At 48.8% G+C, this 12,831-nt stretch overlaps 1 protein-coding gene across 1 annotated transcript in view; it reads left to right on the top strand.

Moving 5' to 3' along the window:
- The window catches only part of GADD45A (growth arrest and DNA damage inducible alpha), a 78,085-nt gene extending 65,489 nt beyond the window's left edge, over positions 1-12,596 (top strand). The window contains exon 4 of the mRNA XM_069641938.1: positions 11,892-12,596. Within this exon, the coding sequence (XP_069498039.1) occupies positions 11,892-12,005 (114 nt within the window). The 3' untranslated portion in view covers positions 12,006-12,596. The remainder of the gene's footprint in view (positions 1-11,891) is intronic.
- The last annotated feature ends 235 nt before the right edge of the window (positions 12,597-12,831 follow it).

Here is a 12,831-nt window from a genome sequence, read left to right as displayed (position 1 = left end):
AGGTTTCCTCTATCAGCGCCGGGAGGCCAAGAGGAAGACTGTCATCGCGGTGCCGCTAATCGATGACATCTGGGAGGAGGGCCTGTCGGTACTCAAGAACCCCTCCACGGCACCAGCCAAACGGGACCGGTACGAGAAGAAGTACCGGGTCCCCGAGACCGCTCCCCTGTGCCTCAGGGCCCAGCCAATGGCAGACTCGGTCGTCTCGGCGGCGGCGAAGAAGAAAGCGGTGGGGTCAGGAGCCTGGCGAGGGAAAGAAGTTGGACGCCATGGGGCGACGGGTCATTTTGTCGGCGGCAACGACGATCAAAGCGGCCAACGTCCTGGCGATCGTGGCCCGTTACGACAGGGAGCTCTGGTTTAAGCTGGCCCCCATGTTGGACGTCCTACCGGAAGACAAGAGGTCCGAGGCCCTGGAAATACTTCAAGAAGGCGAGGTGGCGTCGGACCACGCCATAACGGTGGCAACCGATATTGCCGATACCGGGTTCGATACCGGGTTCCGCCAGCTGGGCAACGGAGTTTGCCTACGATGACGGGGTTGGCTCCGGGCGACCGACTTCCGTCAGGACGTCCAGACCAGGGTGTTGGACATGCCGTTCGACGGCAGCAACTTGTTCGGGAAGGCGGTGGACGAATCCCTCCAAGCCATAAAGACGGACACGGAGAGGGGCCGCGCCCTAGGAGCCCTTCAGCAACGACGGCCCTTTCGGAGCTCCGGAGGTAGACAGGGGGCCTCCAAGGGATCCAGCGGTGGCTCGTCGTCCTACCGCCAGGCGGCACGCTCCTCGTCTCAGGAGGCCTACAGGGGTCGCGGCAAGCAGGGAGTGCCTTGCCGTCGTCGGCAAGGTGGCCAGGGCGGCAAGGCTACCACCTCCAAGCAGGACTGAACCGGCCGTGGCCTTGGGCCCCCACCGAAGCACCCTGGTGGGAGGCCGGCTGACGAAGTTCGTCGGCGTGTGGAAGTCCATCTCCACCAACCGTTGGGTGCTGGATACCCTGGCAAGAGGACACTCTATCGAATTCCTGAAGAAGTGCCCTCACGTTCCACCTGTGGCCAGGAAGGAAAATCACGTCCCGCAACTGCTGTTGGAAGTACGAGCGATGCTCAGGAAAGCGCCATCGAGCTCGTCCCGAAGAGGCTCCGGGGTGTACTCAAGGTACTTCCTCATCAGGAAGAAGACGGGCGGCTGGCGCCCCATCCTGGACCTTCGTCGTTTGAACAAATACATCAGGTCACAAAAGTTCAGGATGGTCACCCTCCAGCACGTGCTAGGACAGCTGGAGGAAGGCGACTTTCTATCGTCGCTGGACATGGAGGATGCATACTTCTACGTTCCCATCCTCAGAAGTCACCGAAAGTTCCTCAGGTTCGTCGTCCAGGGACGCCACTACCAATTCAGAGCACTGCCGTTCGGATTGAAGTCGGCCCCCAGGGTCTTTACCAAGTGCCTAGCACCTGTGGCGGAGCGGCTGCGCCTGCAGGGGATTCATGTCTACCCCTACCTGGACGACTGGCTCATCCGCTCAAGGACGAGGGAACTTGGCGTCGAACACACTGCGAGGGCCGTCCAGCTACTCACAGACCTGGGATTCGCCATAAATTACCCAAAGTCCCACCTGGTGCCGTCGCAGGTGGCCCTGTTTCTGGGAGCGAAGCTCGATACAGTGAGGCGCCTGGCGGCACCGTCGGAAGAACGGACGAAGACCATTCTGGGCAAAGTGCAGCGCCTGCTAGCCACGGACGTGGCCAGGGTGAGGTCCATCAAGTCCCTCCTGGGGATGATGTCCTCTTGCATCTACCTGGTGCGCCTCTGCAGACTACGGATGCGCCCTCTTCAAGAATTTCTCGACGCCCGTTGGATGCAGACGACGGGCACCTTCGAAGACAGGGTCCCCCTCAACGAGGTGTTCCGGCGGGCGATTCAGTGGTGGGGCGTTCGAGCGCACCTCACAGCGGGCAAGGACTTTCAGACGCCGGCGTACCAGGAGACGGTGACGACAGACGCTTCCCTGGAAGGTTGGGGCGCCCACACCGGAGATCTCCATGCAAGAGGCCACTGGCTCCCGGAGGAGAAGCTCCTGCACATCAACATCCTGGAACTCCGAGTCGTGTTCTGGGCTCTCAAATCGTTCCTCCCGTCGCTCAAGGGCAAGGTGGTGCGGATCTTCACGGACAACACCACGACAATGTTTTACATACGGAAGCAGGGAGGCACCAGATCCCCAGCCCTATCCAAGGAGGCACAGGATCTGTGGCACTGGGCGGTCGCCCAGGGAATGTTCCTGGTTCCCTTCCACCTGGCAGGAGAAAGAAACACCATCGCCGACTCGCTCAGCAGGGAGCTGCGCGCGTGTCAGGAGTGGGAGCTGCGCCAGGATCAGGTGGATCAACTCTTCCGACGATGGGGCAAACCCCAAATCGACCTGTTCGCAACAGCGACGAACTCGAAGTGCCAGAGGTTCGCCAGCAGGTTTCCCCAGCCGAGAAGCATGGGCGATGCGTTCTCGTTCCCCTGGGACGGCCTATACGTGTATGCGTTCCCGCCGTTGCTGCTTCGACTCATCAACCAGCTCAAGAGGTCCCGGTGCAGGATGATCCTCGTCGCACCGGCGTGGCCGAGGCAGATCTGGTTCCCGGACCTTCTGGACTTGTCAACGTCCCCATCCATCAAGCTGTCGGCGGACGCGGATCTTCTCTCCAGAGAAGGAGGCGCCATCTTCCACCACGACCCGGCGTCGCTGAACCTGCAGTCTTGGCTCCTTCAGCGCTAGAGTTTGGAGGGTACGATATACCGGCCGACTGCAGAGAGGTTCTTGCAAAGGCCAGGGCGTCCTCGACTCTCAAATGCTACGGTCACAAGTGGAAGAGGTTCTCTATCTGGTGCCGAGCACAGAAGATCAACCCCCTACGGATTACGGCCCCTCAAGTGCTGCCGTACCTGCTATCGCTGGCAAAGGCTGGGCTAGCCCATGCCTCCATTAAGATTCATCTGGCGGCGATCTCCAGATATACCAGAACGACAGGACGGACTTCCCTGTGGTCCCATCGACTGGTAAAAGAGTTTATGAAAGGACTGTTCCGGTCGTTCTTGCCGGTGGAGACCCCGGCCCCGGCGTGGGAACTAAACGTGGTGCTGACCAGGCTCATGGGGCCCCCATTCGAGCTGATGCACTCCGCACCGATGAAGTTTGTGTCGTGGAAGACTGCATTCCTGGTGGCCATTACCTCCGCACGACGAGTGGGAGAGATCCAGGCCCTATCCTGCAAAGCACTGTACTTGACTTTCCATGCCTCGAGGGTGGTGCTTAGGACGCACCCCTCCTTTATGCCCAAGGTGCCGTCGGACTTCCATCTTAACGAGCCCCTGGTGTTACCTGTTTTCTTCCCGTCTCTTTCGTCGCCGGCCGAGAGGACTTTGCACTCGCTGGATGTGGCTAGAGCGCTGAAGTTCTACGTGGACCGCACAAAGAGTTTTTGGAGGACATCACAGCTGTTTGTGAACTTTGGACCTGTGAATCAAGGGAAGGCTCTCGAAGTCTTCTATTTCCAGATGGCTCTCCGGCTGCATTTTGCACTGCCACCGGTTGGCTAACCGACCGCTACCAGGCCGTCCGAGAGCCCATTCGACCAGAGTGATCGCTGCTACTACGGCGTTCCTATCTGGTGTGCACCTGCTGGACATCTGCAGGGCTGCTACGTGGAGGTCGACGCACACCTTCACGAGATTCTACTGCGTCGATCGGGATTCCAGGGAGGAGTCCAGGGTCGGCCAAGCAGTGCTGCGCAAACTGTTCGCTTAAGGTGAGCCTGGTGAGGAGGTAAGAGATGCTTAATGTTGAGCCTTTTGCCACCTCCCGTGGTTGTGCATGTGTGTACTGCTATGTATTCTTATATTCATGAGCATGTGAATCCATGCCAGACCCCATGCTGGAGAAGGAACAAGTTACTTACCTTTAACTGTTGTTCTCCAGCATGGGTCTGGCATGGATTCACATGCGAACCCTCCCGCCTACCCCTCTGCGGCTCTTCACTTGGTCATACTGCCACTTCACGTGCTACCAAATCTGAAGATGGCTGCCAGAGGCGGGGCTTAGGGAGATGGCAGTCATTGGCTGTGGTCAGTATGACGCAGAGATCAGGGATTGTTTACTACTACGAAAGACAGATCAGAAACGAAACTGATACTGATTTTTCTTTACCGAGGATTCCCAGCCTGACGACTGGGAATATTCATGAGCATGTGAATCCATGCCAGACCCATGCTGGAGAACAACAGTTACAGGTAAGTAACTTGTTCCTAACGTACTTCACAACCTTGAGCCTCAGAGTAACGGAGACAACATTCAATAGTGGTTCAGACAGTTCTTGGTGGGTGTAACAGTGGAATCAGGTAGGGAAGGGGAAATGGGAGTTAGTCTGCTAAGTTAAAAAGAGTTTTGATAGCTTTCTCAAAAACTGCCAAAGAGGAAAGAGATCTTGTGGCTGAAGGGAGGACATGCCATTCTTGTGGGGCATGGATTTCAAAGCTTGTGCCTCTGAATTATTTTTTCAACCGGTAGCATGGCTGATGCAATATGTGTCAAAAAAGGTAGCGGACGCATGCTTTTTGCTCACTGGCAGGACAAAGGCTGATATGCAAATGGATATTTCCCATCTGTGAAAGGTACAGTGAGCAAAATGCAGATGGCTGCGAACTCTCAAAGTGGTTAAAAGCCACTGAACAGGTTATCATGCCGTGTTATTTCGAGAGAGGGGCACCTTTTTGCATTGATGCAATATGTGGTTGTCATTAGAATGCAACAGAGCCTTGTAATCCGGTACTGAGGGGGCACAAGATTCTGGTATTTGTGAGTGAGAGACAAGATTTGGTAGTTTTTGGTAATGGTTGGGTCTAGTCTAGTGTGCTTTTTTTTTTTAGTAGGGGAGTTACCCAGTTGTCCTTTGGTGAGGCGGGGACCATGCCATCCCTGAAGGACATGTTGATCATCCTGGTATTTAGAAAGACAGATCTGTGCAGTCTTTCTAAATCAGAACTGTCACGCCCCTGCTGCACATGAGTGCGTGCAGAGGCTGACAGGCGGACCGAGATGGGCAGGGGAAGACGAGTTACAGGTACATGTGTGTGTATGAAAGGGGACAGTGTTTGTGGTGGTGGGGAGGGGGCTGGGCAGAAGGAGTGTTTCTTAGTGTTTTCGTTTGTAAGGGGCTACTGGGGAAAAGGTGTGTGTGTGTGTGTGTGAGTATGAGGCGGGTTTGGGGAGAGGTTGATTGGGGTGGGGGTCAGGGTGAAACCCCCAATTTCAAAGGGAGGCGGGAGAGGTATTCAAGTGTTTTGAATAATAAAGCTTTTTTGGTGCAGTCTTTAGTATTTGAGATAAAGAAATAGTACCGATGATCCAGGGGGTGAAGACGTCCAACGAGTCTTTAAGGCTATTGGTGTGGCATGAAGTCCCCTAGACGTGAGGTGGATTTGAGGTTTGTGATGTCATGAACTTCTAGTTAGTACAGTCCCGAAATTCAAATTTTGTGGTAGGAGGGAGATTGTTCCCTTTCATAGCGATGTTATGCCTAATCTGATGTCTCAGTTACTACGAGCATGTTTGCTATATGCATGGAGATGTGGTCAGCGACCTCGATCCCATGTTGGCATAGTGATCAGGTGTTTAGCAGAGAGATGGAAAAAGAATTGCTGGGAGGGGGTTCCTCAGTCATTTCCAGTGTCTGAATGGAGGTCAGGGAGTTTTGCCTGAGTAACGAGAGGGTCATTTTGGGTGTTTTGTGCCGGGGAGAGAAGTGTTAGCAATGTGCTCACTAAGCGGAGATAATGACTGCGTCTCGTCCTTCTCTTTGGTGTGAACCAAGGCTTCAGGAAACTGGTCTCTCTCCAAAGGAATGGAGTCAGCAAACATTAAAGATTTATTAAAGCTGGAGTCCAGGTTAATGTCTGTAGTGTTATTAGAGACAGGAAGGGGATCACCAGCTACGTTGTAATTTTCATTAACAGGGTGGAGTCCCAGTGCTTGTTATTTTGCTAGGATTGCAGCCTGTTAGACTTGATAGCAGGTTCGCACACGGGAGGAAATGCTGTGCATAGACACTTGTATAGAGCCACGGGTGACACTAATAGATTGGTGGGTTGTTTCCTTGTGTGAAGTAGGGAAGTAAAGGGCACGTTCCTTTGATGGAGAAAGCTCCTAGGAGGCCTTCCCCAAAACTTGCACTAACTGGCCTGTCAAATGTACTGGCACTTGAGCACCGCAGAGTTGTTTTCAGGTCCGGCTAAGACTGGGTAATGCAGTTCATGCTGAACTGCATAGGCAGTTAAGGCTGCTTTTACGAGCGTATTCGCTCGATCACAGAGTGCGGGAGGGACGCAGAAGTGTACAGTGCCACAAGATGATTAAGGAGAAACCTAAAACTGTGGTGTCTGATAATCCTATCCAGCACTCGGATATACAATGGGAGGGTACTTAGTGGTGCTTTCAGCCCGAACCACCTACTACCTTCAGGGAGTGTCCTTTGTATGTAGGGAGATTTGTGTGCACTCGCTGCTGGTTGCGGGATCTCATTAGCAGTTTGCTCATCGCACACTACAGTGTTATTGAGTAGGCTCCATAGTTTCCAGAAGTCTTCCTTTAACAGTTGAGAAAATTGCTATTGATTGCAGTTGTTTTGTTTGTTTTTTGTTGTTGTGGCTTCAGCAATGATGCCCAACTTCCCATGTGCTGTAGTTGATGCATTGTATCGAGAGTCTGGAAAAAAGCCATCTGAAATTCTCTCCTGACCTATTTGAGGTAGTCTGTAGAACAGGAAATGATTGTATAAAGGGTCTGAAGCTGGGAGCCACACTGTGCTTTCGTCCTTATTTATTTAGTTGGCACATTGTGGCGTTGTCTTACAGAAGTGGCATGTGGGGATCAGGGGAAGGGTTTATTTTGTTTGCAATATTACTTTAACATATTCCTCCTGCTTCAAAGTGAGTAGGGACAGGATTATATTTTAGATCACGTTAAAAACGAAACCTGTCTGCTTCTGGCTATCCCTGTGAACGAACCGCACATAGTGCTACTAAAAACTAGTGTGAAATATGTATGCCTCAGAGATGTCTATAAAATACCATCGCTCAACCCGTTCAGCGGTTCTATGTGAAAATGTCCCCAGGAAAATGTAGTCAATTGAAAATGTAGTGAGCAAAACGCAGTTTAAAAAAAATGTAGCCATTCATTACAAGTAATGCATGCTTGCCAGTAGTAAGGGCGCAAAAAAGCTATTTTTAAATACACAAAAGTACAAGGCTGTAACCCTAAACATGTGCCAAAGCTCGAACAAAACGTCTACAATCATCCTAACTCCTTCCTAAACCTTCCCCTTAACTCTAATTGCAACGCTTATCCTACCCTGAACTCTCACAGAACACTAACCCTTCAGCGTGCTAATGCATTTTATTTGCATATTACTGAATGCAAAATAAATAGAAAATGAATAGTGAACCTATCTCCAACCCCATCACCAGCTCACCACAAATTACATAGCCGTTGCCCTAACCCAAACCTTTACTGTAATACTAACCTGACCCTAAGTGCAACACTTGCCCTAATGCTTACTTCACCCTAAACACTGGGGTTATCCTAACCGCTAACCTACGCCAACATCACCAGCTCTTTCCAACATCACTTTCCCTTTCTTTAACACTTACTCAAACCAATGCCATAACACTTAGCCTGACACTTAATCTCCCCTAACCTCTACTCTAACCCTAACCCCTATCCTTGCCATAACTCCTAGCCGAACCCTAAATCAGGCAATCGTGAGTCCACTAAATACTCCTTAACCCTATCAATGACCCTAGCAGCACTACATTTTTGCTACTTTTCAGCTGCATCTTTGACAACATTTGCTTGCCAGCGCTTTCACTGCAGGCGCCTTTTCAGCACAACCTTTTCACAGACTACATTTTTGTTAGCTACATTGTTATTGGACACCTGTTCAGCGTGCTTTGACATCACTACAGCTCCATTCTTTGCTCCTCAAACAAGAAATGATTGAAGGTGCACCAAGAAAAAAATATGCACAAAAGACTAATGGGGAAACTACAAGACCATAGATCATCTGAATAAGATCACATATCGCACCCACTTTATGATCTTCCGGGTATCTGGTCTTGCCATTGAAAGGGTTTCCATCGAAAATTTTGCATCGAATGCTATTTTTTTTGCATCGGATAGATATATGTTATGTTATGTTATGTTACTTGGCATTTATATAGCGCCTTATGTACCATTGGTATGATCTCAAAGCGCTGGTAGGTTGAAAGCCCTCAGGAACCGTAGTTCAGGTCGAGAGAGAGAGAGAGAGAAAAAAAGAGGAAAAAAAACATATATGTGTGTAGCTGGTGTGGGAGTTGCATGATAGCTGCTGCTTAGCAGTAGGTGTGGTGGTGGTGTGGTCAGTTGTATGTGTTCATTCTGGAGGGTGGACACCCAGACTGATTTCTGGATGTGTTAGGCCTGAGGAGACACTTAAGCTCGCGGTTTGTGCTCAGCTAGCTGTGTTTAATTAGAATGATGGGGAGTATGTGGCAGGTGTTAGTATGAGAACAGCTATACCGAATGTGTCATAGTATCGCTGTGTTTTAGTTGAGTAGTGGTGTATAGGAGAGAGTAAGCGTGGTAGTGCGATATGGTGGTTATCAGTAAAACGCTTGAGATTGAGCACTCCATCTGTACTATCTATTCTATCCGTTTTATTTACTCTGTCCGTTCATTCGACTTCGTCTGTTCATCCATTTCGTCTGTTACATCCATTTAATATACTAGTCTTTATATCCATTCCATCCACTCGACCCTTCATCCACATGATCTACTCGATCCATTCTGTATACCCATTTCATCCTTCCCATCCGTTTAATGTGTTCAATCCATCCTATTCATTCGATCCGCCCGTGTGTTCCGCCCACTCTATCTGTTCCATCCACTCCGTCTGTTCCATCCACTCCGTCTGTTCCATCCACTCCGTCTGTTCCATCCACTCCGTCTGTTCCATCCGCTCCATCTGTTCCGTCTGCTCTGTTTGTTCCGTCTGCTCTGTTTGTTCCGTCTGCTCTGTTTGTTCCGTCTGCTCTATCCGTTCCGTCTGCTCCACCTGTTTCATCCGCTCCACCTGTCCATCCATTCCATCTGTTTCATCAGCTCCATCTGTTCCGTCTACTGTATCCCTTTCATTCACTGCATCCGTTCCATCCACTCAATTTGCTCCCTTTAATCCATCTTTTTCATCTTTTCCAATCGTTAAGTCTACTCATCCTTTCCATCAGTTCAATCTGCTCGTTCATCTCATCCGTTCAATCTACTCATCTGTTCCATCCCTACCATCTACTCCGTCTGATCCTTCCGTTTCATCCACTCCATCCGTTTCATCCACTCCATCCGTTCATCCACTCCACCCGTTCCATCCACTCTACGTGTTTCATTCATTCCATCCGTTCTATCCACTTCATCCTTTTCTTCCTTTCCCATCTGCTCCATCTGTTCCAACTTCCATTTGTTCCATCTATACCATCCGTTCCATTCATTCAAACCAGTATGTCTATTCGGTTCCATCTGTTAAGTCTGCTGGATGGGTTAAAGGCTTATTTGTCGTTGGGGTGGGTTTTAAGGGTAACAAACAGGAGGTTAGGGGGGCCCCACAAAATTCAAAAAAATGCATTTGATGCAAAAATAATTTGATGCACAATATTCGTTGGAAAGGGTTTTGGTAGAAACCCTTTCGATGGAAAGACCATAAACCTATCTTCTGCTGTGCCCAGATGTAGAACAAGAAGTCAGCTGCCAGGTGCTGCCTGACATTTTGATTCTCCCCTTTGGAAAAATGGTGTCTGGGGGACTGGGGGCGGGGGGGAATTATAATGGTTTATTTTCTTTCTGCTTGATGCTGAAGAATTAATGTACTATAGGTATACACAAATCGGGGACGCTAATCTTCTGCCGCTACTCAGACCATGAGGAATATGAGCATGTTCTGTGGCACTGGTTCACCTAAAGCAAATAACAGATATTTCGGTTGCAAGGGTACTTGTACTTGACATTACGTCTGCCCTAACAATCAGAGCAATGCAAATGGGTAGACCAATGCTTCAAAATATTTATTGTGTGGCTAAAGGTTATACCGAATGATGCTGCTATGATTTTCTAAGAAGTCTGTTAAGTTTGTGTATTGTATTTGTTCTGTTTTTATGCACTATCATGGTATTTTCTACTGAAATAAAGTAAATGATGATGGAAAAGCGTGACTGCTCTGAAATCCTGAAAAAATATTACCCAACTTTACTACAGGCTCTCTTCTTGATATGATGTGGCATTTTATAACGCGCCTGTACACAAGTGTTTCTAGGTGCGACAAGACAAGAAGGGGGAAACAAAGGGAGGACAAAATAATGATCTTACTAGGCCTTGTGTGATTCAGATCGCGCAAGTGCGGGGAAGAGGGAAGGGGAGAAGTGCCAGGGGGGAGGAGAAGGGGGAAGTGTAGTTACCTAACAAGTGCAGCTAGTGGGTGGCTCATAAGTGCAGAGAGAAGAGACCCCAGGGTTGCAGATACAGATCCTTAAGTGCCGGGGAGCCTGGAGGTAGTGCAAGGGCAACTGGACATGCAGGAGCCTGGGCCCGAGTTCAGAGGGGGTGAACAGGGTACAGGGTGATCAGGTGACCAGTGCAGTGCAGGGGAGAGGAAGAGAGAAAGCGGAAGCTCTTGAGTTGCTTCTGGAACCAGAGGTGGTTCTGCTCAAGTTTCAAACAGGCAGGGGGGCTGTTCCAGAGGGAGGCCCCAGCTGATGAGATAGATCGGCCCCCATCTCTCTACTTGGAGAAGCGACTGACCCTCAGTTGGAGGTGGATGAGCGGAGAGCTTGAGAAGGAAGATGTTTTTGAGCGACAGTTGGATGTAGAGCGGTCCCAGACCCCAGAAAGCCTTGTGGACGAAGCAGAGGGTCTTGAAGTTGATCCTTGCAGCCACAGGGAGCCAGTGAATAGATTTCAGAGCTGGAGAGATACGATCCCTGGGCTTGAGGCCAAGGAAAGGACAATTCTCGCAAAGATCGTAAAGGTCGAAGAGTAGAGGCAGGAAGATTTAGAAAGAGTTCACATGTGCAGCCCTGAGATCGAAAATCTCCCTGTCATGCATGAGTAGCTAACACATTCTTGATGTAAATATTTTTCTTTAATTGCTTTCTGGGATTTTTAGTCCCTCAATATACGGAAAACTAGGACTATTAAAAACTGAACTAGATGAGCTTCTCAGTGATGAACGTCGTCCACTTAAGATGTTTTGGTGTTGCTGCTCAGGCGCTGGACTGTATAATTTTACCTTGCTGATAAATTCAGCCCTTTAAGGTTTCCCAGTTCTGTAAGCGAGAAAGCCACCAAGTTTACTTATTGTTACTGGAAATCTGGGATTTGTAGTCCAAAATGCAAAATAGAAAAGACGAAACTAAAAGTTACAGAATTCCAAGAGAGCAAAAGGGACTGATTGGGTATCTTTCATCTATGGAACTTGGAAATTCTAGAGCTCCGTTAACATGTGAAAGGTTGCGCAGTTAACAATCTGAAACACAGTGAAGAAAGGGAAGGATGGCGTTTCTGGTGTGTAGATTAAGGACGGCAACGCATTGTCCTCTTGCTTGCTATATTACGATCTTTATTTCCAGGGGGTTGATTTGAAAGCAAGGGTAAAATGGAGAGGTGCGGGGGCCGGGGGGGGAGGGGTCGCATTTGAAGCTAGGGAATAACGTGAACAGTTGACACTTGATTTCCTAGTCCTGTATCCTTTTGTTTAAATAATGCATGAATTCCCGCTGTGTTCACAACCCTTAACTGTGCATATTTGTTTGCAGAATCCGCATGCGTCCCAGTGGAAAGATCCAGCTCTAAACCAGGTGATTTGCTTCTGTCAAGAAAGCCGCTACTTGGATCAGTGGGTGCCAGTGATAAATCTCCCTGATCGATGATGGAAACTAGATGGAAAAAAAGCCCAATACAATTGCACTGAAGTGCTCTCATACTTTTGTTGCTGCTCAAAAAGGAACTGCCCGCACCTAGGCAGCAACTGCAAAAAAGCGGACGTTAAGTGGACAGATTGAGGCTGAACAATAAGTTGTGTGGGGAATTAAGCTAGATGACGCACCAGATGGTGTGTGGTTGCGCTGACGGCTGAGGTCAGGAGATGGCTGTGTTCTAACAGCTCCGTTATTAGCCAACTAAAGTTCAGGAAAAAAGCTTGAGCTGGCTGTTCTTTCCATTCAAGTCATTCAACAAACAAAATGCCCGTTCAACCCAGTACTATAGCCAAGTTTTTGTTGACATTTTTGAATACCAGAAAAACAAAAGTAAAGAAGAAAAAATGCACACTTTAAATGGAAAAACGAATGCAATGAGATGTTGATTGAGGTTCTAAGTTATTATAAATTAACTGAAAGTTATTTATGTTTTGAAATCCTTAAACTCTTGTAATGAAATTACTTTTTCAGGAGAAAATAGATGTATCTGCACTTTTGATGCAAACATTTAAATTGTTTCATTAAAATAAAATGTAAAAAATATCGACGTTGTCATATTTATCTTTTTATTTTTTACTTTGCTGTTAAAATGTAAACTGCTGTCTATATAGTACCAATGTTACTAGATCCTGTTTTTTGTGTGTTTTTATTTCAGGTTAAAACAACAATATATTGACAGAAAAGGCGTAATTAATGCAGTGAGTAGTGTTGCACACATTTTGTGGGCCTACTAGTGGAGTTTCTCCTGTCCCATTTGGCAATACTGTGAAACCCCCTC

This window comes from Ambystoma mexicanum, chromosome 1q (assembly GCF_040938575.1).
Source record: "Ambystoma mexicanum isolate Mex_15411 chromosome 1q, UKY_AmexF1_1, whole genome shotgun sequence".
Lineage (NCBI taxonomy): Eukaryota > Metazoa > Chordata > Amphibia > Caudata > Ambystomatidae > Ambystoma > Ambystoma mexicanum.
The sequence above is the reverse complement of the archived record's forward strand: the minus strand, read 5'-3'. Positions and strand labels throughout refer to the sequence as shown.